Here is a 27,284-nt window from a genome sequence, read left to right as displayed (position 1 = left end):
GTGGGGCAGTTTATAGGGGTAGAAGGTAATGTTAGGGCAGATTAGATGGATAGAAAGTGATGATGAGACAGTGTATAAGAGTAGAAGGTGATGGTGGGGTAGTTTATAGGGGGTGGAAGGTGATGGTGGGGCAGTTTATAGGGGTTGAATGGGATGGTGGGCAGTTTATAGGAGTAGAAGGGGATGTTGGGGCAGTTTTATAGGGGTAGAATGTGTTGATGGGGCAGTTTATAGGGGTAGAAGGGTATGGTGGGGCAGTTTATAGAGGTAGAAGGTAATGGTGGGGCAGTTTATAAGGGGTGATGGTGTAGCAGTTTATAGGGGTTAAAGGGGATGGTAGGGCAGATTGGTTGGGTATAAGGTAATGATGGGGAGGTTGGAAGGGTAGAAAGTGATGCTGGGGCAGTTTATAAGTGTAGAAGCTGAGGGTGGGGCAGTTTATAGGCATAGAAGGTAACATTTGATACATGCAGATATAGAGGATAGAAAAGGTGATTTACCAATTGACAAGTCTTTATTTGGTTTGTGCAGAAATGAACATCCCTCCAGTGTCCCCAATGCATACTCCTGCACCCCTGCCTGTGGCTGCACCTACTCCTGCTCCAGCTGAAGCACCACCAGCTCCCACTTCAGAGGCTGAGGCAGCAGTGCCAGATAAGGGGTACGTATGACACCTCGCCAGATCCCATCAGGTAACACCTGTCTTGCATGAAGTCGCATGTTCATCTTCTCTCCACCACCAGGTCTGGAAGTGGGGTGCTGAACTGGCTGAAGCAGGGCCTGGGAAAGGTGGTGCCACAGCCGGAAACTGCTGTGGTGGTCGCTAAGAAAGTGAGTTTCTGGGGGTAACCTATGGCTGGGATGTCTTTGATGGATCTTCAATTTGTGTGGGTGGAAATTTTTTGATGAAAAGTCACTTTTCCTGCAGAGTAACAGAGGGGTGTCAATTACCAGGGGGGTGCACAGTCCTGTCCATAATTAGAATAATGCAGTGATTGGATTGTCCAGGAAGGCCCAATATATTTACACATACAGTGGGTATAGAAAAAAAATCACCTGCCTTTAAAATATTTACATTTTGTTGCTTGGCAGTCTGAAATTAAGACAGACACCGTTTTTGTTTTATCCAGGTGTATTGTATAGTGCAACTTATAACATCCAAGTGAAAGATATAACACCAACATGTCAGAAAAAAAAAATCAAAAACAGAATCACTGAGTTGGAAAAAGGATCTAATTAGAGCCTTTAGTCTGTTGGGATATGTCTCTACTAACTTTACAAATCTAGACTTTGAAATATTTGCCCACTCTTCTTTGCAGAACTTCTCAAGTTCAGTTAAATTTGATTATGACTGTTTGTATACTGCAGTCTTCAAGTCATTCCACAGATTTTCAATGGGGTTTAGGTCTGCCTCTGACTAGGCAATGCAAGGACATTCCCCTTTTTCTCAATCAACCACTGTGTGGTCATTTTTGCTGTGTGCTTTGGCTCATTGTCATGTTGGAAGGTAAACCTTCTTTCCATTGACAATTTTCTGGCAGAGGGCCGCAGATTTTTCTCAAGATTTTGATGGTATTTTTCTCCAATCCATTTTTCCTTCTATCCTGACAAGAGCTCCAGTCCCTGCTGCAGAGAAACACCCCCATAACAGGATATTACCACCTCCACGCTTTACTGTAGGATTGGTGTTATTTGGATGACAAGCTGTATTGGATTTCCGCCAGACATATAATTTGGTGTTGAGACCAAATAAATAAATTTTAGTCTCATCTGCAATTTTAACCGGTTGCCGACCGCCACAAGTACTTATACTGCGGCGGTCAGCCCCGGCCAGGCAAAGTGACGTATCGGTACGTCACTAGCCTGGGAGCCAATAGCGGGCGAGCGCGCGCGGGCGAGCGCGCGCCGCCGGAGGAGCGTTCCCGCCCCGGCTTGTTCACGGACACCTCCGTGCGTGTGACCGGCAGACCCGATGTCCGCCGGTCACTCGCGATCGTCCGCTGTGAAGGGAGAAAGGCAGGCGGCTAATGTAAACAAGGCCGCCTGTCATTCTCCCCTGTGTAAAAGCACTGATCTAATGGTGCTGCTATGTAGGACCGTTGATCTCTGCTGTTACACACACAGCCACATCCCTGCACAGTTAGAAGCACGCCCCTAGGGACACACTTAACCCCTCCCTCTCCAATAAAGTTAACCCCTTCCCTGCCAGTGTGATTTTTACAGTAACAGTGCATATGTATAGCACTGATTACTGTAGTATTGTCACTGGTACCCCCAAAAGTGTCAAAAATGTCAGTCAAGGGTCCGATCTGTCCGCCGCAATGTCGCAGTCCCGCAAAAAAAATCGCAGATTGCCGCCATTACTCGTTAAAAAAAAATGACAAAAATCTTTCCCTTAGTAAACGCAATAACCTTTGCGCAAACCAATCAAAATACGCTTATTGTGATTTTTTTTACCAAACATAGGTAGCATAAAACAAATTGGCCAAAAATTTAAAGAAATTTTGATTTTTACATTTTTTTGGGGGAATTTCATATAAAAAAATGTGAAAAATATTGTTATTTTTGCAAAATTGTCGCTTTTTTTTGATTATAGCGCATGATCAAAAAATCGCACAGGTGATCAAATACCACCAGAAGAAAGCTCTGCTTGTGGGAAAAAAAGGACGTCAATTCGTTTGGGTACAGCGTCGCACGACCGCGCAATTGTCCGTTAAAGTTACGCAGTGCCGAATCGCAAAATACCCCCTGGTCAGTAAGGGGGTAAAATCTTCCCTGGCTTAAGTGGTTAAAATGATGCAGCGCTTTGCTAAGTAGATATTTCAAAATCAATGTGTAAAGTGCATACCAATAAAAAAGGGCACTCGTGCTTAAAAACATCAACCAAATATATGACTTACTCCTTGTATACACACAGAATCAAAATGACAATATATATATATACATCAATGCAAGTGAATATGAATTAGGCAGTGCACCAATTAGTATCAAAGTTCATGCAAACCATCTATTCTTAAGTGCTCCCTTTTATATGAATGGTCAAAAAGTGATGGAATGTTCCAAAAGTAAAAACAGAAATAAGTCCCAAAGACATTTCTGTGCTCTTCACTTTGTGCAAAAAAAAAAGTAAAGATTATTCAAACAGTGACTTTCTCATTTGAAGCAATGTGTTTGTCCTTTTTATATTCTAGCTCTCCACCACATGCAGTGAATGTTGTTTTGGGGGTGGCAGCTCACCTCAAAATTAGATCTACACTCTTGTATAGATCACTCAAGCCCCGTCAGCACAACTCTCTTCAGTGCTGTCAGCGATGATCCATCCATGTGTGGCTTCTTCAGATGTTCCTCCATTTTTACTCCCACTTATCAGCATAAATTCATAAAAAAAATCCCCCATCGTGTAACCTAGAACATTTCCGCTACACGAGTCTATAAAAAAACTTGGTTAAAAAAAAAAAAAATGGATAGAACCGGAAAAGAAGCTGCAATTAAACGCAGGTATCCGTTCACAGAGGAGGATACCAAACCCTGGTCTAAATGCCCCAGGGTAGATGCCTCGCTCGCCCGAATCGCTAATAAGGCAGAACTCTCAGTGATCTAAGGGATAAAAAGATAGAGGCACTTCTAAGAAGAGCCTGGCAAGCCGCAGCTGCAAATCTTCATCCAGCCATAGCCTCTACCTGCACTTGCAGGACCCTATTGGTCTGGCTGACACAGTCAGGTTCAAGAACTGCTGGAGCGGGACACCCCAAGAGAGGAACTGGTTAAAACCATTCCCACTCAGCTTTCCTGGTGAACGCATCTGCAGAAACCGTACGGATATCAGCCAGAACCACTGGCCTAATTATTCAGCTAGGAGAGGCCTGTGGCTGAAGTCATGGGAATCAACTTCAAAAACAGATTATGCGGCATCCCCTTGACAGGCGAATTACTGCTCAGACCCGACCTGGAAACTGTGTTGGACAGAACTGCAGCCAAAAACAAGGGATTTCTTCAAACCAAAAAGAGTAAGGGGAAAACACTCTTTCGCCAATCCAGAGGGTTCGATAAGATGGGTCCAAAAAAGCGCTGGACACAACAAAACAAACCCGGCAAAGAGGAAACTATCCTCAAGCCACCCATCCCTAAGAACAAAAAACAATGACGGTTCCAGAGCGGGGAAAGGGGGGTAGCTCCTCGACCGCCAGGGGAGGAAATCAGGGAAAACGCAGTTTCTCCGTGGCCCAGTAGTGGTAAGCTACTTAATAGGGCTTTCCTGTCGCTCCCTGACCAAGTACCTAAGTATCTTCCTAGCCACAGTGGATCAGCAGGAGGGGCATGTACTGATAGGAAAAAACTACCCAAGATGCCTAAGGTTGGTGGTGCTAAGGTTGGTTTCCCCTCCACATCTTCCATACATGCTCTGCTGGTTGCCACCTAGTCAGTTCCCAGGATCTGCTTACAGCTAAGGTCCTAAAGCCCCGTACACACGCGTCAATAATTGGCCGAGAATTTTCGGCCAACGTCCAATCGGCCGATTTTCGGCTTGTTAGTATGATGCTTCCGACAACCGACTCCGACTTTTCGGCCGAATAAAATCTGGTGTGCAGGCTATAAAATTTTTGTTGGCCGTCAACACAACGGCCGATTTTCCGTCAGTCAGTACAGATTTCGGCAGACCAAAATCTGATGAGCAAGACTGGGCATGCTCAGAGAAGAAAAAACACACGGAAAGTAAACCAGCACATGACATCACTTCTGAAGTAGATTTTTGTTGGCCGAGAAAATTTGTGTGCAGTCTAGGCACATTCCAACCAACAAAACACCACTCTGGACAAAAGTCGGACGATCGGTCGGCCGATAATCGTTGCGTGTGTACGAGGCATAAGCCTTATGACACCTAATACAGCTACTCATGAAACTAGGGCCAGGTCCGGGCAAGCTGCTGTTCTGTGAATCAGCAGCTGAACAAAATGCCAGTCTACAAAAAAGCATAGCTTGCTTGCTGGGGTTGAGCGTGGAAGGAGTAACGCCGCTACTATCCCTGAGATCCCATACAGGAGCGTGCCAGAGGGAGTCTTACTTCACTCACTTAGGGAACCTCGGCGCGCAGCCTCATCTAATACTTCTAGGCCTAGCAAACTTCCTGATGCAAGGGTGGATCAGCCACCTGAGCCACAAGGTCATGAGGTATTCGGCCTGGTGCCTGAAAGGACAAGGTTGCAGAACAATGGTCTGTCTTACAGGGTGATTGACACCATCTTAGCCAGCAGAAAACCGGTGACTAGAGCCATTTATGAGAAAGTGAGAAAAAAGTTTGTCCTCTGGTACGAGAACAAAAGGAACCCCCTCAAAGGGACTATTCCGGCAATCTTAGATTTTTTGCAGGAAGGAGTGGACAAGGGTTTTTCTCATACCACATTAAAGGTTCAAGTGGCAGCCCTATCTTCCCACCTAGATACTGTATTAGGCTGGCGGAAGACACGCTCATAAAAAGATTCCTGCTCTCTTTAAGGAAAGCCACACCCATGAGGTGCAGCAGAACTCCAACATGGGACCTCGCCACGGTACTCAAGGGATTCCTTCTGGCACCCTTCGAACCACTGGTGGATAGTTTGGATAAATACCTTACACTAAAAAAAGTACTCCTGGTGGCGCTGGTATCAGCAAGAAGAGTCAGGGAAATTCAGGCTCTATCCATGATAGAACCTTACTGTTTACCTCTGGCAGATAAAATTATTCTCACACCAGATCCTTCTTTCCTACCGAAAGTCTCTTCAACTTTCCACAGAGCTCAGGAGGTGGTGGTCACTCCCTCCCTTCCAAATTCTGTGGATAGTAGGAAAAGAGTCACTTATAACAATCTGGATATAAGGAAGATACGGATAGCTTACCTTGAAAGAACTAAAGCATGGCGTAAAACAACCACGCTATTCATCCTCCATGCAGGAGTGAACAAAGGGAAGTCGGCTTCGAAAAGTACGATAGCCAGATGGATAAAGCTTACTATTCAAACAGCTTACCAAGCATTAGACCTCGCGCCGCCGAGCAGAGTCACAGCCCACCCAACCAGGGCTTGGGCATCATCAAGTGCAGAAAGAGACTGGGCTGCACCGGAGCAGATCTGCAGGGCAGCGACATGGTCGAGTTTCAATACCTTTACAAGGCATTACCGTATCGACCAGCTGTCCTGCCAAGACCAGATATTTGATCACAAGGTGTAGTAAGTATTGTTTGAGACATCCTCTCAGGTGCTGCCCTGGAAGGCGATTAGAGAAAACAGAGTTAGGTACCTGGTAACTCTTTTTCTAACAAGTCTTCCAGGGCAGCATCAGTTCCCGCCCTAAACATTAGAAAAGGAGCTTTGAGGATTCAAAGAGCTTACTGAGGGGTCCTTCGGTACTTTGATATTACTGAGGCTGAAGGTATGACTGACTTTTTTTTATAATGGTGGACTAATGTGTTTCCTGTTTCAGGTGAGAGGAGCCTATCTCTCAGGTGCTGCCCTGGAAGACTTCTTAGAAAAAGAGTTACCAGGTACCTAACTCTGTTATTTTTTTTTGCACGAAGTGAAGAGCACAGACATTTCTTTGGGAATTATTTCTGTTACTTTTGGAACATTCCTTGACTTTTTGACCATTCATATAAAAGGGAGCACTTAAGAATATATGGTTTGCATATACTTTGATACTATTTTTGGTGCACTGCCTAATTCATATTCACTTGCATTGAGATATATATATATATATATATATATATATATATACAGTGCCTTGCGAAAGTATTCGGCCCCCTTGAACTTTGCGACCTTTTGCCACATTTCAGGCTTCAAACATAAAGATATAAAACTGTAATTTTTTGTGAAGAATCAACAAAAAGTGGGACACAATCATGAAGTGGAACGAAATTTATTGGATATTTCAAACTTTGTTAACAAATAAAAAACTGAAAAATTGGGCATGCAAAATTATTCAGCCCCTTTACTTTCAGTGCAGCAAACTCTCTCCAGAAGTTCAGTGAGGATCTCTAAATGACTAATAATGATAAATAGAATCCACCTGTGTGTAATCAAGTCTTCGTATAAATGCACCTGCACTGTGATAGTCTCAGAGATCCGTTTAAAGCGCAGAGAGCATCATGAAGAACAAGGAACACACCAGGCAGGTCCGAGATACTGTTGTGGAGAAGTTTAAAGCCGGATTTGGATACAAAAAGATTTCCCAAGCTTTAAACATCCCAAGGAGCACTGTGCAAGCGATAATATTGAAATGGAAGGAGTATCAGACCACTGCAAATCTACGAAGACCTGGCCGTCCCTCTAAACTTTCAGCTCATACAAGGAGAAGACTGATCAGAGATGCAGCCAAGAGGCCCATGATCACTATGGATGAACTGAAGAGATCTACAGCTGAGGTGGGAGACTCTGTCCATAGGACAACAATCAGTCGTATACTGCACAAATCTGGCCTTTATGGAAGAGTGGCAAGAAGAAAGACATTTCTTAAAGATATCCATAAAAAGTGTAATTTAAAGTTTGCCACAAGCCACCTGGGAGACACCAAACACGTGGAAGAAGGTGCTCTGGTCAGATGAAACCAAAATCAAACTTTTTGGCAACAATGCAAAACGTTATGTTTGGCGTAAAAGTAACACAGCTCATCACCCTGAACACACCATCCCCACTGTCAAACATGGTGGTAGCAGCATCATGGTTTGGGCCTGCTTTTCTTCAGCAGGGACAGGGAAGATGGTTAAAATTGATGGGAAGATGGATGGAGCCAAATACAGGACCATTCTGGAAGAAAGCCTGATGGAGTCTGCAAAAGACCTGAGACTGGGACGGAGATTTGTCTTCCAACAAGACAATGATCCAAAACATAAATCAAAATCTACAATGGAATGGTTCACAAATAAACATATCCAGGTGTTAGAATGGCCAAGTCAAAGTCCAGACCTAAATCCAATCGAGAATCTGTGGAAAGAACTGAAAACTGCTGTTCACAAACGCTCTCCATCCAACCTCACTGAGCTCGAGCTGTTTTGCAAGGAGGAATGGGCAAAAAATTTAGTCTCTCGATGCGCAAAACTGATAGAGACATACCCCAAGCGACTTACAGCTGTAATCGCAGCAAAAGGTGGCACTACAAAGTATTAACTTAAGGGGGCTGAATAAATTTGCACGCCCAATTTTTCAGTTTTTTATTTGTTAAAAAAGTTTGAAATATCCAATAAATTTCGTTCCACTTCATGATTGTATCCCACTTGTTGATTCATCACAAAAAATTACAGTTTTATATCTTTATGTTTGAAGCCTGAAAAATGGCAAAAGGTCGAAAAGTTCAAGGGGGCCGAATACTTTCGCAAGGCACTGTGTGTGTGTGTGTGTGTATATATATATATATATATATATAATGTATTGTCATTTTGATTTTGTGTGTATACAAGGAGTAAGTCATATATTTGTTTGATGTTTTTAAGCACGAGTGCACTTTTATTGGTATGCACTTAAGGGCTCTTTCACACGGTCCGTGCTGCTCAGGGGGATCGATCCGCGATCCCCGCTGAGCCAGCGGATGACAGCTCCGTCTCCGCTTGCAGTGCGGAGAGGGAGGTGTCACAGCCCCCGCTGCTCTCTATGGGGGATCGGATGAGAGCGGACCGCCTGTCCGCTCTCATCCGATCCGATACCTGAACGGATGGAAAAATAGGTTTTCCATCTGTCCAGATTTCACGGACAGGATCGGATACGGGTGTCAGTGGGTGTCAGCGGAGGTGTCTCCGCTGACATCCGCTGCCCCATAGAGCTGCATGGAGGATCCGATCAGATCTGCCTAAAAAACTGACAGGCGGATCTGATCGGATCGCCCGTGTGAAAGAGCCCTTACACTTTTAGGATATATCTACATAGCAAAGCGATGCATCATTTTAAATTTGCATATTTTATTTTAATGTGGGGATGCATTTGATAGATGTAAACAGCTGCTATATATACAGATTTCTGATTCACGGTAGCACATAAGAACCCCTTATTAAACGATATGTCTGGGGGAAATCAAATACAGCTCACAATCCAAATAACACCATTTCTAAAGTAAAGCATGGAGTTTAACTGAACTTAAGCAGTTCTGCAAAGAAGAGTGGAAAATTATTGCAAAGTCTAGATGTGCAAAATTAGTAGAGACATATCCCAACAGAAAAAAGGCTCTAATTAAAGTAAAAGGTGGTCCAACAAAATACTGACATAAGGGGGGGTGATACTTTTTCCAACTCAGTGATTCTGTTTTTGATTTTTTTTTTTACTTTTTTTCTGAGATATTGGTGTTATATCTTTCACTTGGGTGCAAATACAAGCTGGATAAAACAAAAACTGTGTCTGTCTAAATTTCAGGCTGAAAAGTCACAAAATGTGATTATTTTAAAGGGTGGTGATTCTTTTCTATACCCACTATATAATGGATACAGTCTCTACCACTAACTGTCATTGGTGAGGATTTTCTGTGAGAAAATGGACAATGCAATATACAGCAAGAACTTACCCCTGTCCTCCAGTGACCCCCAGAGAGGAAAAGGCAGCCGGAGACACGTCAAAGAGGATAACACACAAAGTTTAATTTGGATCGGCCCACTTTATTGACTTTCTACCTGTTGTGTCTGATTGACAGGAAGAAAAACCAAAGGAAGAGGAACCGCCCGCCCAAACCCCAGGTGAGTCCCTTCCATCTGTCACCTGGAAATCAATGGGTTAAACATTTTAAGGATACTAATTTGGAAATTCTTTGTCTTCGCAGCAACCAGAAAAGACTCTAAAGTCAGGTGAGTGCAGGAAACAAGATGGATGCTTCTAGAAAAAAAATTTCTGCCCCATTATTACATATATAACTTATATTTTTTGTTCCCTCCCCCAGCACGGAGAGTACAGGGTGAGTAATAATGTCTGGATAAATATCTTTTTCTTGCCATTTCTCTTTAATTTCCCTGTTTTCTTTTATGCTTTATCCTATCTTCTAAATCCTATCCTATATACAGTATCTGATCCTATATATATCTTACATATCTGACCCTATAAATGCTTTCTTATAAATTCTATCTTATATGTCTGATCATATATATATATATATATATATATATATATATATATACCTTTACAGGGCTTTTTTCAGGCGGAACTTGGTGGAACTCAGTTCCACCACCTCTGGCTCAGGTCCTCTGCTTTCTGCTCACCACTACCACTTGTAAACATAGAACTCCAGCTTTTGTGTTTACAAGTGACAGCTCCTAGAGATCTGATCTCCTGAGTGGCTCCCACTAAGACCGGATAGGGACATGGGAGATGTAGGTGCCCAGGGTGCAGTGCAGATGACCACACCCTCACTGGATGATCTCCCTGCAAGTGAAAAAGGCAGAGCCACATATAGTGTGCGGGGAGGTACTAGAGCTGGCTGGGTGCTTCAGCCTAATACAGCAACAATAGTAAGACATGTGAAAGATGGTGGAGCTTTTAAGGTTGGGGGGGGGGGGATGGAGGCAGTGGAGGGGGGGGGGGGTTGCATGCAGAGGTCAAAGCTGAAGAGGAGTGAAGGTGAGATGTGGATGGGGATGCAGAGGTACGCAGCTGGGGAAGAAGGCTTAACTGTGCACTCTGTATACAGTGCACCCCTAAACTCTGCACTCTGTACGTAATGCACTCCTGGTATTTAAAGGGGAGTTCCACCCAAAAGTGAAACTTCCGCTCATTTGCTTCCTCCCCCCCCCCCCCCCTCTGGTGACAGATTTGGCACCTTTCAGGGGGGAGGGGGGAACAGGTACCTGTTTTTGACAGGCACCCTTCCCCACATCCGGGAGATGGCGCCGCGGCGCTGTTACTCTGAAGTTAAGCCCCCTCCTCCTTCCCCCCGCCACCTAGCCAATCCGAATGTGCAGCACACATCGCGCATGCGCAGTAGGGACCCGCTCGTGAAACCGCAGGGCTTCACTGCCGGGTTCCCTTACCAGCAATGGCGGCGACAGCACCTGACAGCCGATGGAAACATCGGCTGCGGTGCCGACATCGCTGGACTCCAGTACAGGTAAGTGTCCTAATATTAAAAGTCAGCAGCTACAGTATGTGTAGGAGCTGACTTTTAATTTTTGGAGGGGGAGGCTGGAACACCGCTTTAATGCCCTTTTAAGACTCTTCCACTCTTAGTGAAATTTTACCACACCCTGTATTGGATGCAGTTTGGAGGGTGTGTGTGGGGTTTGAGGGTTTTTTTTTTTTTTGGGGGGGGGGGGGGGGGCGTCGTGGTTGAGTTCCTGCACCTATTTTCTGAGAAAAAAAGCTCTGCCTGTGTGTATATATATATATATATATATATATATATATATATATATCATACATTGTGTGCACAAGTATGCAAGTGAGTATTTTGACCAAATCATAATTTTTATGCATATTGTCCAACTCCAAGCTGTATAAACCTATGCTTATTGGATTTAAGCATATCAAGTGATGTGTATTTGTGTAATGAGGGAGGGTGTGGCCTAAGGAGATCAACACCCTATATCAAGGTGTGCAGAATTATTAGGCAGCTTCTTTTCCTCAGGCAAAATTTGCCAAAAAAGAGATTTAACTGACTGAAAAGCCAAAAATTGTAAAAAGCTTTTCAGAGGGGTGCAGCACTCTTGAAATTGCTAAGATATCGGGGCGTGATCACAGAACCATGAAACGTTTTGTTGCAAATAGTCAACAGGGTTGCAAGAAACATGTTGAGCAAAAAAAAGATGCACATTAACAGCCAAAGGTTTGAGAAGAACCAAACATGAAGCTACCAGGAACCCATTATCCTCCAGTGCTGTCATATTCCAGAACTACAACATATCTGAAGTATCCAGAAGTACAAGGTGTTCAGTGCTCAGAGACATGGCCAATGTAAGGAAGGCTGAAACCCGACCACCACTGAACAAGACACATACGTTGAAATGTCAGGACTGGGCCAAGAAATATCTGAAGACATATTTTTCTTTCACTTAAATCCTATTAGAAATAATAAGAAAAATGGACAGTTACATAGCAAAAAATACTATGTGGAAATGTAAACAAGAATTAGAGAAGTTTTCCTCCGCAGATATTGAACTTTAAACAATGATAAAGGCATGAAAAATGATCGATCAATACAACATTGAATCATTAGGAGATTAGTTATCAGAGCCCTCCTTTACAATGCGATGCACTTTATTTCTGAAGAAGGCCCTTCAACTGGGGGTCCTAGAGTTAACAAAAACAATACAGTTGTCCATGGGACCCCCCAAAAAAAAGGGGGTGTACCCCTTTTACTCATAGGCTTAAGGATAATACCAAGGCAGAGAGGAGCAGAGGAGAAAGATGGAAAGGTAAGAGAATAAGACGAGAAAAGGGAAAAAAGAAAGAGAAAGAGGGAAAAAAAAAAGGGCATGGGAGGGGTTTTGAAAGGGAAGAGGAGGCTTTCTCAGCTCCGGAGGCTTACTAAGGATATGTCAACACATCATGTAGATTTAAATTCCAGGAAGTACGTAGGCGGTTGCGTCAATGGGAAGTAAGCTAGCCAAGGCTGCCACATACGTAAGAATTTATCATGTGTGTCAGTTAGTATCGCCGTCCATTTCTCGTTCACCAGGGTACCGTGCACTCTATTTTTCACTTCGTCAAACTTGAGAATTGGCGTCTTCCACGCTTTTGCAATTATCTGTTTTGTGGCCGAAAAAATATGACACACAAGAGTACGCTCTTGCTTGGTAGCGCCTTTTATCAGTTTTGGTAGAAGTGCCTCCCAGGGGTCTTTTCGTACATTTTTATGTAACACAAATTGACCATGGTATAGACCCTTATCCACAGTCTTTTGACCTTAGGGCATGTCCATGATATATTTTTCATGTCTCCTAGATCTGAGCATTCCCTAAAGCATGTAGAAGAGTAAGTAGGGAGGCATTTCGCAATTCTGACCGGAGTAAAGTACCATTGGGACAAAACATTAAAGGGATTTTCTAAAGATGTTACATTACGGGAGGAGCTGAATAATGCCTCCCACATTTTTTTCCAAGTTTCAGGGGTTTGCGTGGCATCAAAGTCCCTTTCCCAGTTGGAACAGTAAGATAGGACAGGAAAGTTAGAGTTGTTTAGTATGGAAGAGTATAATAAAGAGATAAGGCCTTGGGTTATGGGGGACGTCCGACATCTGGTTTCAAATGCCGTCACGGTCATTGATCAATCATGGCTTTTTGTCCAGGATTCCAACAGAAGACGAATTTGGAGATAGTGGAATTTCTCAGAGTCTGGAATGTCATACGTATCCTTGAGATATTGGAAGGTGAAGATGCCCTGAGTGGACAATAAAGACTGAACTGTCATTAAGCCTTTGCTACACCACCAGTGGTAGCTCCAATAACTCTCCAAGCCCAGAGGGAATAAAGGACAATTAAATAATTCAAGAAGAGGGAGGTGCAGTGATAGCAATTGGGCTGAATATTTTATAGAGTCCCATACAGCAAGGGTGTGGGACAGGACTGAATTTAAAGGCTTAGGGTGCAGTTGAGGGGGAAGCCAAGGTAAAGAATCGAGTGGGACCAGGTCGGTATATACTACCACAATAAAGGTCCAGAGTGGTGGAGCTTAACCTGCAAAGAGTTGAGCAAGAGGAGCTATCTGTGCTGCCTTGTAATAATAAATGATGTTCAGCATCCCTAGCCCTCCCTGAGTCTTAGGTTTATAAAGTAGATATCTGTTCAGTCTCGGTTTGACTGAGCCTCATATAAACTTAAAGAGAAGGCGGTGCAGGGAGGGTGCAAGATATGCGGGGGGACCAGAACAGGCAGAACTCTGAAGGAGTAGAGCAGTTTTGGCAAAAGAGTCATCTTACTGCATATATCCGACCCAGACAGGAAATGTGTGATTTGTTCCACGACCCCAAAAAGCAAGTCAAAGCTTTATTAAGGTGGGGATAGTTGGCACCATATAAAGCCGAATATGTCAAGGTAAGCATAATCCCAAGGTATGGAATGGAGTCTGACCATTGGAAGGAAAAATGGTCCTGCACCATCCGAAGAGGTTCATCGTTAACGGAAACATTCATCGCGCAGGACTTAAAGACAGGTTTTTCAAAGGTTTTATGGACTCATGAGATGAGAGTGACTCTTGACGGACCAGATAGATGGGCCTGTGGCTGGATCAGTAAATGGCACAGAGCTCCCGACACTATCAAGGTGGAGGTGGGGTACTGGTATGGGCTGGTATTATTAAAGATGAGCTAGTTGGACCTTTTCAGGTTGAAGATGGATGTAAAATTACCAAGCCTACTGCCAGTTTTTAAAAGACACTTTCTTCAAGCAGTGGTAAAGGAAAAAGTCTGCATCTTTTAAGAAGACCATGATATATATGCAGGACAATGCTCCATCACACGCATCAAAGTACTCCATTGTGTGGCTAGCCAGTAAATGCCTTAAAAATTAAAGAATAATGACATGGGCCCCTTCCTAACCAGATCTAAACCTTATTGAGAACTTGTGGGCCCTTCCTAAATAGAAGATTTACAGTGAAGGAAAACAGTACACCTCTCATAACAGTGCCTGGGAGGCTGTGGTTGCTGCTGCACAAAAAGTTGATCGTCAACAGATCAAGAAACTGACAGATTCCATGAATGGAAGGCTTATGACTGTTATTGAAAGGAAGGGTGGCTATACTGGTCACTGTTTTTTTTTTTAATGTCAGAAATGTTTATTTGTAAATTTTGAGGAGTTTGTTTATTAATCTCACTTTAAGAGCCCATTGACATTGAGGCGACACGACTTCGGGGGGCGACCTGGGAAGTCGCGTGCACCGTGACTTCGGCGCGACTTGCAGAGACTTCACATAATGGAAGTCTATGCAAGTCGCTCCGAGGTCACCCCAAAGTAGTACAGGACCCTTTTTCTAAGTCGGAGCGACTTGTGTCGCTCCTATTAGAACGGGTCCTGTACTACTCAATGGACCGCGACATACCGCGACTTGTCAGGCTGACAAGTCGTCTGACAAGTCGCGCTAATGTGAATGGGCTCTAACAGATGTAAATAAACAAGTAAGATGGTAAAATTATCATTTTTCATTTAGGTTTATAATAATTTTGCATGCTAATAGTTGCTCAATAATTGTGCACACATAGATATTCCCCTAATAAAGCCAAAACCCCACTTTTACTTTCTTAAATATTCAGGTTTGAGGTTTATTAAAATTTTGAATTGACAAAGAGCACAGTAGTTGTTCAATATTGAAATTAATCCTCAAAAAACTTGCTTAATAATTGCGTATACATTGTATATCCTCTTAATCCTATCCTACATATCTGACCCTAATATATATGCTTTTTAAAAATCCTATCCTATATACAGTATCTCACAAAAGTAAGTACACCCCTCACATTTTTGTAAAAATTTTATTATATCTTTTCATGTGACAACACTGAAGAAATTACACTTTGTTACAATGTAAAGTAGTGAGTGTACAGCTTGTATAACAGTGTAAATTTGCTGTCCCCTCAAAATAACTCAACGCACAGCCATTAATGTCTAAACCTCTGGCAACAAATATGAGTACACCCCTAAGTGAAAATGTCCAAATTTTTAGTGTATGCACTACTTTTGGTTCGGTCCAGCATGATATCAGCCTGTTCTAATTAATGGGCTGAAATCACATTGCACCTGGGTAGTATGTGAATCACACAGGAATGCACAGTGTGTTCCTGTACTATTCATGATGTGAACCGTGCCACAGGCAGACCGCACATAGGTATTCTTTGCTGTGACAACATCATCATATTACTGGTGGATATACCACCATCCATGTTATATCACGTTTTCTATATGAGTAAAGATGTTTGTGAAGTTTGCCCATCATCATAGTGTAAAGGTGAGTGACTCTGGAACAGCAATAATGTTTTAATAACCCCCCCCCCCACCCATTCCCTCCCCCCATGATGTATAGAAAACACTAAGTACACCCTGTTAATAATGACAGTTACAGTATATATGTAGCACTGCCCCCGTAAGGACTGACAGACACTTTTCGGGCCCCCCTGAGTTACCAGCATACAGTTCTTTAGTTCTCCTTCTTTGGCTCGTTTCAAGAATCAGTCCAGGGGTATTTGGTGGTTTTGTGTTTATTTAAATTAGGGATAGGAGAAGGGAATAGTGGGATACCCCAAATTAACTATGCACAAATGGTTGAGGACTCCTATCTTCAGGTATAGCCAGGCTGTTGATTCACCCTGCCACTATAAGTGGATTTAGGAATTGAGTCTCTTTACTAAGATGACTTGGTGAGCTTGTAATTTTCTTCAGGATACTCTCTCTAGCATCCTCTTTCCATCCACTGCCTATCCTACACTTGGGGTGGCCCTCCTCAGGTCAGGCCCCTCGACACGAGTCCCTGTACTCACGATACTGTGGTCCCAGGGTCTCCAGTGTCTCCCCCTCAGTCGGCTCTCCTGGACCTCTGGGTTCAGCTTCTCTCATCCGTTCCTCCGGTCCTCAGGACGACCTCCTGCAACCACATGCCATTGCTACAGAGGAGGAGGCAGCTGCCCCCCCCCCTCCGGGACTCTGATCTCTAGCAAAAGACCCTGCAGCACATGTGCTCCTGGCTTTTATACAGTATCCCGGAATGCACCTGCCCTCTGCCAATCACCAGAGCTGTATCAAAGCCTATGCATCCATTCGTCAGGTTTCCTCCCACTGTCAAACATGCCTCCCTATTGGACCAGTGTGAAACTCTTTCTAGACACAACGAATCGCATATTAAGCACATTGAGCAGACCTTACTAACCAATTCTGCTCTCTGGTAGGCAGAGACCAATATAGATTTACCTGGTAAGCAGACAAGGCTCAAAACTATACTTTCTCACTAGCACCTACCCAAGATTGCCAACTATCCCTTAAAGGAGCGGCACACTGCATTAGATTAATAATATACAAATGTTTTGTTGGCAGAGTTCTGAGCTGGATCACTCAGGGCCTGGAGAAGGTCATCCCGCAGCCCGTGACAAAACAGGTACGCTGCCGACATTCTGTTGTATGAAGATCTTTATATACATAGAGAATACCAACATATCCAGACTGTAGGGTCAGCCGGATGGTGTGTGTGTTTATGGTAACCCCCCTATGGGCATGTGGGCCCATAATGAAACTCCCTGGATAGGGTATGTGGGGCCATGGAGTCCCCCAATATGTGTATGTGTGCCTGTGGCAAACCCCCCTGTATAGTGTATGTGTGCCTATAATGAACTCTCTGAATGGTGTATGGGTGCCCAACTGCCCATGGTGAACAATCTGGATGTTGTATGTGGACCCATAAAAAATACTCACTATATAGTGTATGTTGACCTATGCTGATTCTCTGGATGGTTATGTGTTCCCATTATGACCCCCCCTGTATAGTACATGGCCGTTTATGTTTACCCCTCAGATGATGTTTGTGAGCCCATGGCGACCCTCTTGTATCGTGTTTGTTGGCCCATGGAGACCCCCTGTATGGTGTTTGTTGGCCCATGGAGAGCCCCCCGTATGGGGTTTATAAGCCCATGTAGAACCTTCCTGAATGGTGTTCGTGGGCCCATGGAGAGCCCCCCGTATGGGGTTTATAAGCCCATGTAGAACCTTCCTGAATGGTGTTCGTGGACCCATGGAGAGCCCCTGTATGGGGTTTAAAAACCCATGTAGAACCTTCCTGAATGGTGTTTTTGGGCCCATGGAGATCCCCTGTATGGTGTTTGTTGGCCCATGGAGAGCCCTCCGTATGAGGTTTATAAGCCCATGTAGAACCTTCCTGAATGGTGTTTGTGGGCCCATGGAGAACCCCCCGTATGGGGTTTATAAGCCCATGTAGAACCTTCCTGAATGGTGTTTGTGGGCCCATGGCGATCCCCTGTATGGTGTTTGTAGGCCCATGGAAACCCACTGTATGGTGTTTGTGGGTCCATGGTGATCCCCTAATGACAGTGTAGGCTCCCTGTTATGTCTTCATGTTGGTGACAACACACATCATTTTCTTTTTCCCAACAGGACTCACAGAACGTTATGCTCTGCCAAGTGGAGCAAAGTAAGTGTGTGCTCTTTAATCCTCTTTCCTCCCGTTGCATTATGGATGTTTGCTATAATTAGATTAGTGAGGCTCAGGTGCTGTGAATGTGGGTCAAACATGCTCTGTACGGCCTGTCAGTGTCAGGGAGAGATTGGGGTATTCTGACCAAATGTCTCATTATGGGGTCACCACCTGTCATGTGACTTTACCCATAGTGGAATTTTATTCCTGCACCTCATAGATTCTCACAAGACTTTCATTGAACATGCCTGGTGGTGAGAACCTCTCATTGACAAATATAAGAAACCTTTTATGCAGATTGCGAGCTCTGCTCACGTAAAATGCACTCTGAGCATCAGACAGGTTCATAGCCTCGACACACCAGGCCTGATGCTTCAACACGGTAGAATCTTTTTCATAGACATTGGATGTTGGTTGGAAGGTCTGATCAGTGAAGGATCTCCCCATAGATTGTGCAGTTACGGGAATGTCTATCCTTAGGATAGACCCCCCTGGCTGCACTGTATGATCATGAACTGATAGCACGCATTCCAGAATATATATTCCGGATGATCAATCCTCCCCCCACCTATGTAATTCAGTGTGCAGAGACAATCACTTATAGAATGATCTTTTGGTGGTCAGATCTTCCACCTTTCGCCTTTCTCCGGGGTACGATGATGGATGGCGCTCGGTGTGGGTCAGTCTGGACGATATTAATTGTTTTCACTTCTCCTTTGTTTCAGAGGGAAGTGGGGTGTAACTGACCCCTGAAACAATGGAAAACAGAAGACCGGCACCCTCTCCATCCGCTCCATCCACCTCACCATCCAGTCTAATGACCAAGATGGAGAATGCGCTTCATTCTCAGACTGGTGACCGCCATCCAGTGGATTTCGGAGGCTTGTAGCGCCTAGTGGCTGGTTTAACTGCGGACATTCCTTGTAAACGAAGGCTTAGCAATTAGTAGCTGGACAAATAACAGCAGCAATCTAATAATATATGTTAAGTGACCGACATACCACCAGAACTTTCCATTTATTACATGACTGGCAGGACCCAGAATCAGAATGTGATGTGCTTACTGTCAGGACCGAGGGGAGAGACTTGAATAAAATGAGAAATACCAGAACCTATTGTGATTTCTGTTCTGATTGTTGAATGATGGTCAATGCAGTGAGCAACCAATCAGTGAGAGCTGTGAAAGATGAGTTCTGGTTGGTTTGGGTTACATCTTATATAAATCACAAAACAGGCTGTGTCTGTGGGGCTGCCCCCAAAGAGCTCAGGATACCCAGTGGTGTAGTGTCTCTCCTGCATGTTTTGAGTCTGCTCCATCTATGCACCCCTTTGCACCTTGTCGCCTTCACCTGATGTAACCAATCAAATTGTATTCCAGTGTGTGTTGGAACTATACGAGTACTAATAAGACATGAAATAGCCATGTCCACCCATGAACCCCCCCCCCCCCCCATTATTTTATTCTAGAGGCTCCACCCATGTGAAGTAAGCAGGGTATGTGCCCTGTGAATGAAAGTGACACTGCCCCCAGGCTTTCCCCTCCCCTGCAGTGTCAACATTTTCTCACCTCCCCTGCAATATCACAGCAGTCTGCCCTCCACAGCAGTGTCAGCTATGCCCTCACAACTGCCAATGTCTCAGCGCTCCTCCCTCACCTGCAGGGTAACAGTTTTCTTCCTCTCTCCCTTCTCCCGCAATGTTCCCTCCCCTGCAGGGTCAGAGTTCTCTCCCCTTCCCTGCCACACCGCCCCTCCCCTGCAGTTTCACCATTCTCACTACTGCTAGCAGTACCACAGTTCTTACCCCACCCCTGCATTGTCACAGTTCTCTCCCCTCCCATGCAGTCTCCTAGTTTCCTTCCCTCCCCTGTAGTGTCATGGTTCTCTTCCCTCCCCTGCAGTGTAACAGTTTTCTCCCCTCACCTGCAGTGTAACAGTTTTCTCCCCTCCCCTGCAGTGTAACAGTTTTCTCCTCTCCACTGCAGTGTCATAATTTTCTCCACTCCCCTGTATTGTTACAGTTCTCTCCCCTCCTCTGTAGGAGAACTGTGACATTGCAGCCGTCACAGTTCTCTCCCCTCCCCTACAATGTCACAGTTCTCTCCCCCTCCTTTGCAGTGTCACAGTTCTCTCCCCTCCCTGCAATGGTAAAGTTCTCTAACCTCTCCTGCAGGGTTACAGTTCTCTCCCATTCCCTGAACATGTCATACATCTCTTCCTCCCTCCCCTGCAGGGTCACTTTCCCCCCACCCCCAAAGTGTCACAGTTCTCTCCCCTCCCCTGCAGTGTCACAGCTCTCTCCCCTCCCCTGCAGGGTCACAATCTCGCCCTTCGTTCTTTCCCCGCAAGTCACAGTTCTCTCTCCTCTCTTTCCCTGCAGGGTCTCAGTTCTCTCCCCTCCCCTCTCCTCCCCTGCAGGGTCACAGCTCTCTCCCCTCCCCTGCAGGGTCACAGTCTCCCCTTTCCTTGTTTCCCCGAAAGTCACAGTTCTCTCTCCTCCCCTTCCCTGCAGGGTTTCAGTTCTCTCTCATCCCCACCCCTGCAGGGTCACTGCTCTCTCCCCTCCCCTGCAGGGTCACAGCTTTCTCCCCACCCCTGCTGGTTTACAGTTCTCCCCCTCCCTGCAGTGTCCTAAATCTCTTTCTCCCTCCCCTGCAGTCTCATAGTTCTCTCGCCTCCCCTGCAGGTTTATATATCTCTCTCCCCCCCGCAGTGTCATAAATCTCTTTCTCCCTCCCCTGCAGTCTCATAGTTCTCTCACCTCCCCTGCAGGTTTATATATCTCTCTCCCCCCGCAGTGTCATAAATCTCTTTCTCCCTCCCCTGCAGTTTCATAGTTCTCTCGCCCCCCCTACAGGTTTATATTTCTCTCCCCCTGCAGTGTCATAAATCTCTTTCTCTCTCCCCTGCAGTCTCATAGTTCTCTCACCTCCCCTGCAGGTTTATATTTCTCCCCCCCTCCCCCCGCAGCGTCATATATCTATTCTTCCCTCCCCTGCAGTCTCATAGTTCTCTTACCTCCCCTGTAGTGCAGTGTTAATTTTGGCAGCAAATTTCAATTTAGTTTTAGTCTTAGTCTTAGGACTAAAATGGCATTTTAGTTTTAGTCCCATTTTAGTCTTCTGCAAGTGCTTTAGTTTTAGTCGTATTTAGTCGACTAAAACTCCAGTACATTTTAGTCGACTAAAACTCCAGTACATTTTAGTTGACTAAAACTCCAGTACATTTTAGTCGACTAAAACGTCCTACATTTTAGTCGACTAAAACGTCCTACATTTTAGTCGACTAAAACATCCTACATTTTAGTCGACTAAAACATCCTACATTTTAGTCATCTATAATCGAATGGGTGTAGTTCAATTGTAATTTGTAATGCATTATTTAAGCATTTCTCTACAATTTCCAAACTCCTTATATACTACTACTGGTCCTGGAGTGAAAAATCTAATATGTTATTATTTATGGTATTAAGCTTTGAGCATGCACCAGTGTTAATTTTGGCAGCAAATTTCGATTTAATTTTAGTTATAGTCTTTTGACTAAAATGCCATTTTAGTTTTAGTCGTATTTTAGTCATCTGAATGGTTTTAGTTTTAGTCATATTTTAGTCTACTAAAATTGTGTTAATTTAGTCGACGAAAACATTTTAGTCGGTTTTAGTCGACGAAATTAACACTGCTTTAGTGTCACTATTCTCAAATTTGTGGACTTTGGGCTCAAATATGATGATCTTTTTCTCAGCCAGTATGCACAGAAAATAAAGATCAATATGTCAAACAACATGTGTTTTAACTCAGAGTATTTTAGCTTTTTATTGTTTCCAGCAAAGCGGTGTTGCACCAATACGTTGTGTGATGTCATGAAGTCCTGTTATTGTTTGCTCATTCAGATGACGTAACATTATAAATGTGTATCAATGCATGGACTATCATTTCCTGATCTCGGATCCAGATGCTGCATAAGGCTGACCCCCAAATAAAGAATATGTGGGAAACCATTGCAGCCAATCACATCTTCCAATCCTTTGAAATCTGTTTCTGATGCATTATTTGTTTCACGAAAGTGGACCTGTCAATATTCTTATGTCCACATTTTTAAATTCCTGACATGTCACAGTATGCAATAACAGTAGCATTTCTCAGAAAATGTCCACTTTTTATTATGAAAAAGCTGCCCTTGAGCTCCTGACATGACACTCCTTACATGATGTCATCAGCCTGCTGCAGGCAAAAGGAAGCATGTCATCAGTCTTTTTATCCCACAGTGATTAGACTGTACATCGTAACTTTGTAGCAAGTCACAAGGTGAGAGGCTGGGGCTAATCTGTGTCATTTGTGAACTCGGCCAAGAACTGCACAGGCACCAGAATTTACATGACTGTGCCATCTCAGTCCAGGAAGTAAGTGGTGACCTTGGCTGATGCCTGAACAAAGATGGTGCTGTGCTTCTGAATAAAGCAGATGAATGCATTGTCAGGGGGAGTATTGTGATCTCTGTGAGAGGTAATTAACACACCTGCAAGGGTTACACACACACACATTACTCAGCAGGCTGCACTTTAAAAAAAAATAATAGTCTTAGGATTCAGACTGAATGGAGGCATCTTGTGAAGATGTGATTCGGCCTAAATATTAATTGCCAAATGTAGAATGGGTGGAGCTTGAAGTGGGAGTGGCCTCTGGAAATATGGGGAAACTGAGAAAGCAGAGTGTCTGGAGATGTGTGGTTTGTTGTATGCGCGATAATGCCGAGATCCTTCTCTCCCTGCAGTCTCCATCTTACCATCAGAAACGGCAGAGGACAATCTGTGTGTGGAAGATTTAGAGACCGCCCCAGAGGAGCCCATCACCATTCCGTGTGTAGAAGAGGAAACGGCTGGTAGGTACCAGAAAATAATCAACAATTACCTTATCATACTCATCCAATATCCAAAACCTTATCATAAAACCAATAAAGAGCTTCCACCTGCAACCAATGAGAATTGGTCCTGTACTGGTCAAACGTAAGCAGAGTGAGTTCTGATTGGCTGCCACCAGTTACTGCACTGATGAATCAGAACTCTTTATTGAACAAGGCTGAAAGTGCTCTTCATAAGGACAGTATGTGGAAATTTCCCTAAAAGGTACCCACCAGGCAGAAACACATGATGAGGGCACCTAGATACAGGGAATGCATACTAATCATCTGTACCCTATTAATGCGCAGAAACAACCAGCACTGACATGACCTCAAAGGATGAGCCAACCCAACAAATCAACATCCTCCCTTAGGACTATCAACTGAGAGCATCTAGGACAGTGATAGCAAACCTTGGCACCCCAGATGTTTTGGAACTACATTTCCCATGATGCTCAACTACACTGCAGAGTGCATGAGCATCATGGGAAATGTAGTTCCAAAACATCTGGGGTGCCAAGGTTTGCCATCACTGATTTAGGATATCCATTAGCATTCCCAGAAAAATTTGGAGGACACTTTGTTGTGAAAGGAAGAAATTGTGGTATTCTGTGTACTGATGTACTGGACTCTACCCGTGGGACATTACATAGGATGCAGGGTGATTTCCAGAATGGTTCCCTACAGTAGTTTGTATCTCTGCATCTCCCACAATGGTGAGATTTCCCAGCTGTAATTTGTGTCTCTGCCCCTCCCACAATGGTGAGATTCTCCAGCAGTAATTTGCATCTGTCCCTCCCACAATGGTGAGATTCTCCAGCAGTAATTTGTATCTGTCCCTCCCACAATGGTGAGATTCTCCAGCAGTAATTTGCATCTGTCCCTCCCACAATGGTGAGATTCTCCAGTAGTAATTTGTGTCTCTGCCCCTCCCACAATGGTAAGATTTCCCAGCAGTAATTTGTGTGTCTGCCCCACCCACAATAGTGAGATTCTCCAGCAGTAATTTGTATCTGCCCCTCCCACAATGGGGATATTCTCCAGCAGTAGTTTGTATCTGCCCCTCCCACAATGGTGAGAATCTCAAGCAGTAATTTGTATCTGCCCCTCCCACAATGGTGAGATTCTCCAGCAGTAATTTGTATCTGCCCCTCCCACAATGGGGAGATTCTCCAGCAGTAATTTATATCTGCCCCTCCCACAATGGTGAAATTATCCAGCAGTAATTTATATCTGCCCCTCCCACAATGGTGAGATTCTCCAGCAGTAATTTGTATCTGCCCCTCCCACAATGGTGAAATTATCCAGCAGTAATTTATATCTGCCCCTCCCACAATGGTGAGATTCTCCAGCAGTAATTTGTATCTGCCCCTCCCACAATGGTAAGATTCTCCAGCAGTAATTTGTATCTACCCCTCCCACAATGGGGAGATTCTCCAGCAGTAGTTTGTATCTGCCCTCCCACAATGGTGAGATTCTCCAGCAGTAATTTGTATCTGCCCCTCCCACAATGGTGAGATTCTCCAGCAGTAATTTGCATCTGTCCCTCCCACAATGGTAAGATTCTCCAGAAGTAATTTGTATCTGCCCCTCCCACAATAGTGAAATTCTCCAGCAGTAATTTGCATCTGTCCCTCCCACAATGGTGAGATTCTCCAGCAGTAGTTTGTATCTGCCCTTCCCACAATGGTGAGAATCTCAAGCAGTAATTTGTATCTGCCCCTCCCACAATGGTGAGATTCTCCAGCAGTAATTTGTATCTGCCCCTCCCACAATGGTAAGATTCTCCAGCAGTAATTTGTATCTGTCCCTCCCACAATAGTGAAATTCTCCAGCAGTAATTTGCATCTGTCCCTCCCACAATAGTGAAATTCTCCAGCAGTAGTTTGTATCTGTCCCTCCCACAATGGTGAAATTCTCCAGCAGTAATTTGCATCTGTCCCTCCCACAATGGTAAGATTCTCCAGAAGTAATTTGTATCTGCCCCTCCCACAATAGTGAAATCCTCCAGCAGTAATTTGCATCTGTCCCTCCCACAATGGTGAGATTCTCCAGCAGTAGTTTGTATCTGCCCTTCCCACAATGGTGAGAATCTCAAGCAGTAATTTGTATCTGCCCCTCCCACAATGGTGAGATTCTCCAGCAGTAATTTGTATCTGCCCCTCCCACAATGGTAAGATTCTCCAGCAGTAATTTGTATCTGTCCCTCCCACAATAGTGAAATTCTCCAGCAGTAGTTTGTATCTGTCCCTCCCACAATGGTAAGATTCTCCAGCAGTAATTTGTATCTGCCCCTCCCACAATGGGGAGAATTACATGGAGAAGATTGTGTCTCTGCCCCTCCCACAATGGTTAGATTTCGGATTTCCCTGCAGTAGTTTTTGTCCCTGCCTCTTCCACAGTGGTGAAATTTCCAAGGAGAAGTTTGTGTCTCGGCTCCTCCCATATTAGTGAGATTTTCCAGCAGTGGTCTCTGTCCTTTCCCACAATGGTGAGATTTCTCTGAAATAGTTTCTTTGCCCCTCCCATAATGGTGAGCTGTCCCCACAGTAGTTTGTGTCTTCTACCCCTCCCACAATGGTAAGATTTCTCACCAGTATGTTTTTTTCTCTGCCCTCCCACAAGGATGACATTTCAATGGAGTTGTTTGTGTCTCTGCCCCTCCCACAATGATGAGATTTCCCCACAGTTGTTTGTGTCTCTGCCCCTCCCACACTGATGAGATTTCCCCACAGTGGTTTGTGCCTATGCCCCTCTCACAATAGTGAGATTTCCCCCAGTAGTTTGTGTCTCTGCCCCTCCATTTATGGTGAGATTCATTCCCTGCCCCAGTAGTTTATGTCTCAATAGTGAGATTCCCCTACAGTATGTTGTGTATCTGCCCCTTCCACAGTTACAAGACTTCCACTTAGTAGTTTGTGTCTCTACCCCTCCCACAATTCTCAGGAAAGTAAAGTCTCTATGGTATGGCTTAGAGTAAATGGCAGGGCTGCTGTTAGAAATAACAGTACTCTATACAGCCTACCTGACAACACCCCCCCCCCCTTCCCGACTGAAAGTGACTGAGGACATAGATTTATCAGTCCCATTCTTTGCAGCCTCAACAGCACAGATTAATGAATTGGAAACACTCTGAGGATTTCTGCTCATTCACAAACTGAAACATAGTAAACACAGTTTACTATGCTTCAGTGATGAATGGACACAGGAGTGATTGGTACCGATCGCCCCCTGTGTTTATATCTTGGAACATCTCCCTTTGTGCCCACAGTAGCTGCCGGGGGGAGAGGAGGGAAGCCAAAAGTGCTGTGGAGGAAAGGGGCAAGCAGTGGGCCTAGACAGCAGATAGAAGGGGCTTATGTGCTAGGACCAATCCCCCTGCAGTGCAGCTGGTGGGAGCAAGAAGAAGAGAAGCTGGGGGCATTGCAGGTGGAGGGAGAAGAGGATTGGTGTCTGCAGTAAAACAGTACAGCCGGCCCTCCTGCTCAGCAGGTGCCTGGGCCCCTCTTTTGAACTGATGGTGCCCGGGCCCAGTATAGGAGGACTGCCTGTACTGCCTTTTCAGTGGCCCTGGTGGAGGGCATTTGATATTGTGCAGGGCTTTTTTTCTCAGACAATAGGTACAGGAACTCCCCCCTTCTCCCCCCAAAGTTACTTTGTGTCTCCACCCCCTACCCACCTCCAAGCACTAACCCTTGGTTCCACCCCTTCCAACCTCCAACCTCTGAGCACTGAACCTTGGTTCCACCCCCTACCCAGCTTCCAGTACAGCCTCTTTTAGAGAATATAGAACCAAGTATAATTTTGTATTGGAATGTATGGAATTAGGTTATGATAACAGAAAAAGCAATAAAATAGATCCCCCATAGCCAGCAGCAAAAGATCTCCCAGCAGCCAGCATCAATAGACTCTCAAGCAGCCAGCAGTAGACCCCTCCCTAAACAGTAGATCCCTTCTAGCAACAATTAACCCTCAGTATCAACAGATCCTCCACCAGCAACAATAGATTTCCATGCAAAAATAGATCCCCTCAAGCAACAATAGATCTCCCAGCAGCCAGCATAAGTAGACCCTCCAGCACCCATTGAAGGTGCCGGAACTGCGTTCCCCCGCGTTCCTGCTGAAAAAAAGCCCTGATATTGTGTATTAAATTATTTCTAGGATAATACTGTATAACTGGTCATTAGAGTGGAGTGGGTGGAGCCACACCTGCCTAATAAAAGACACATACACGCTCACTGTATAGGACTATATAGATATGTATATACACACATATATTACTGTAAAGAACCAGGAACATTGTCTCTAGTCCAGCGAAATGATCTGAA

The 27,284-nt window shown here is 44.6% G+C and overlaps 1 protein-coding gene across 1 annotated transcript in view; it reads left to right on the top strand.

Moving 5' to 3' along the window:
* CNGB1 (cyclic nucleotide gated channel subunit beta 1) overlaps positions 1–27,284 on the top strand; it is a 107,120-nt gene that overhangs the window by 28,381 nt on the left and 51,455 nt on the right. The window contains exons 10-17 of the mRNA XM_082271041.1: positions 532–661; positions 744–831; positions 9,642–9,684; positions 9,768–9,792; positions 9,885–9,899; positions 16,951–17,011; positions 18,022–18,058; positions 22,831–22,938. Coding sequence (XP_082127167.1) covers positions 532–661; positions 744–831; positions 9,642–9,684; positions 9,768–9,792; positions 9,885–9,899; positions 16,951–17,011; positions 18,022–18,058; positions 22,831–22,938 — 507 coding nt within the window. The remainder of the gene's footprint in view (positions 1–531; positions 662–743; positions 832–9,641; positions 9,685–9,767; positions 9,793–9,884; positions 9,900–16,950; positions 17,012–18,021; positions 18,059–22,830; positions 22,939–27,284) is intronic.

This window comes from Pelophylax lessonae (assembly GCF_965119305.1).
Source record: "Pelophylax lessonae genome assembly, chromosome: 10".
NCBI classification, from domain to species: Eukaryota; Metazoa; Chordata; class Amphibia; order Anura; family Ranidae; genus Pelophylax; species Pelophylax lessonae.
The sequence above is the reverse complement of the archived record's forward strand: the minus strand, read 5'-3'. Positions and strand labels throughout refer to the sequence as shown.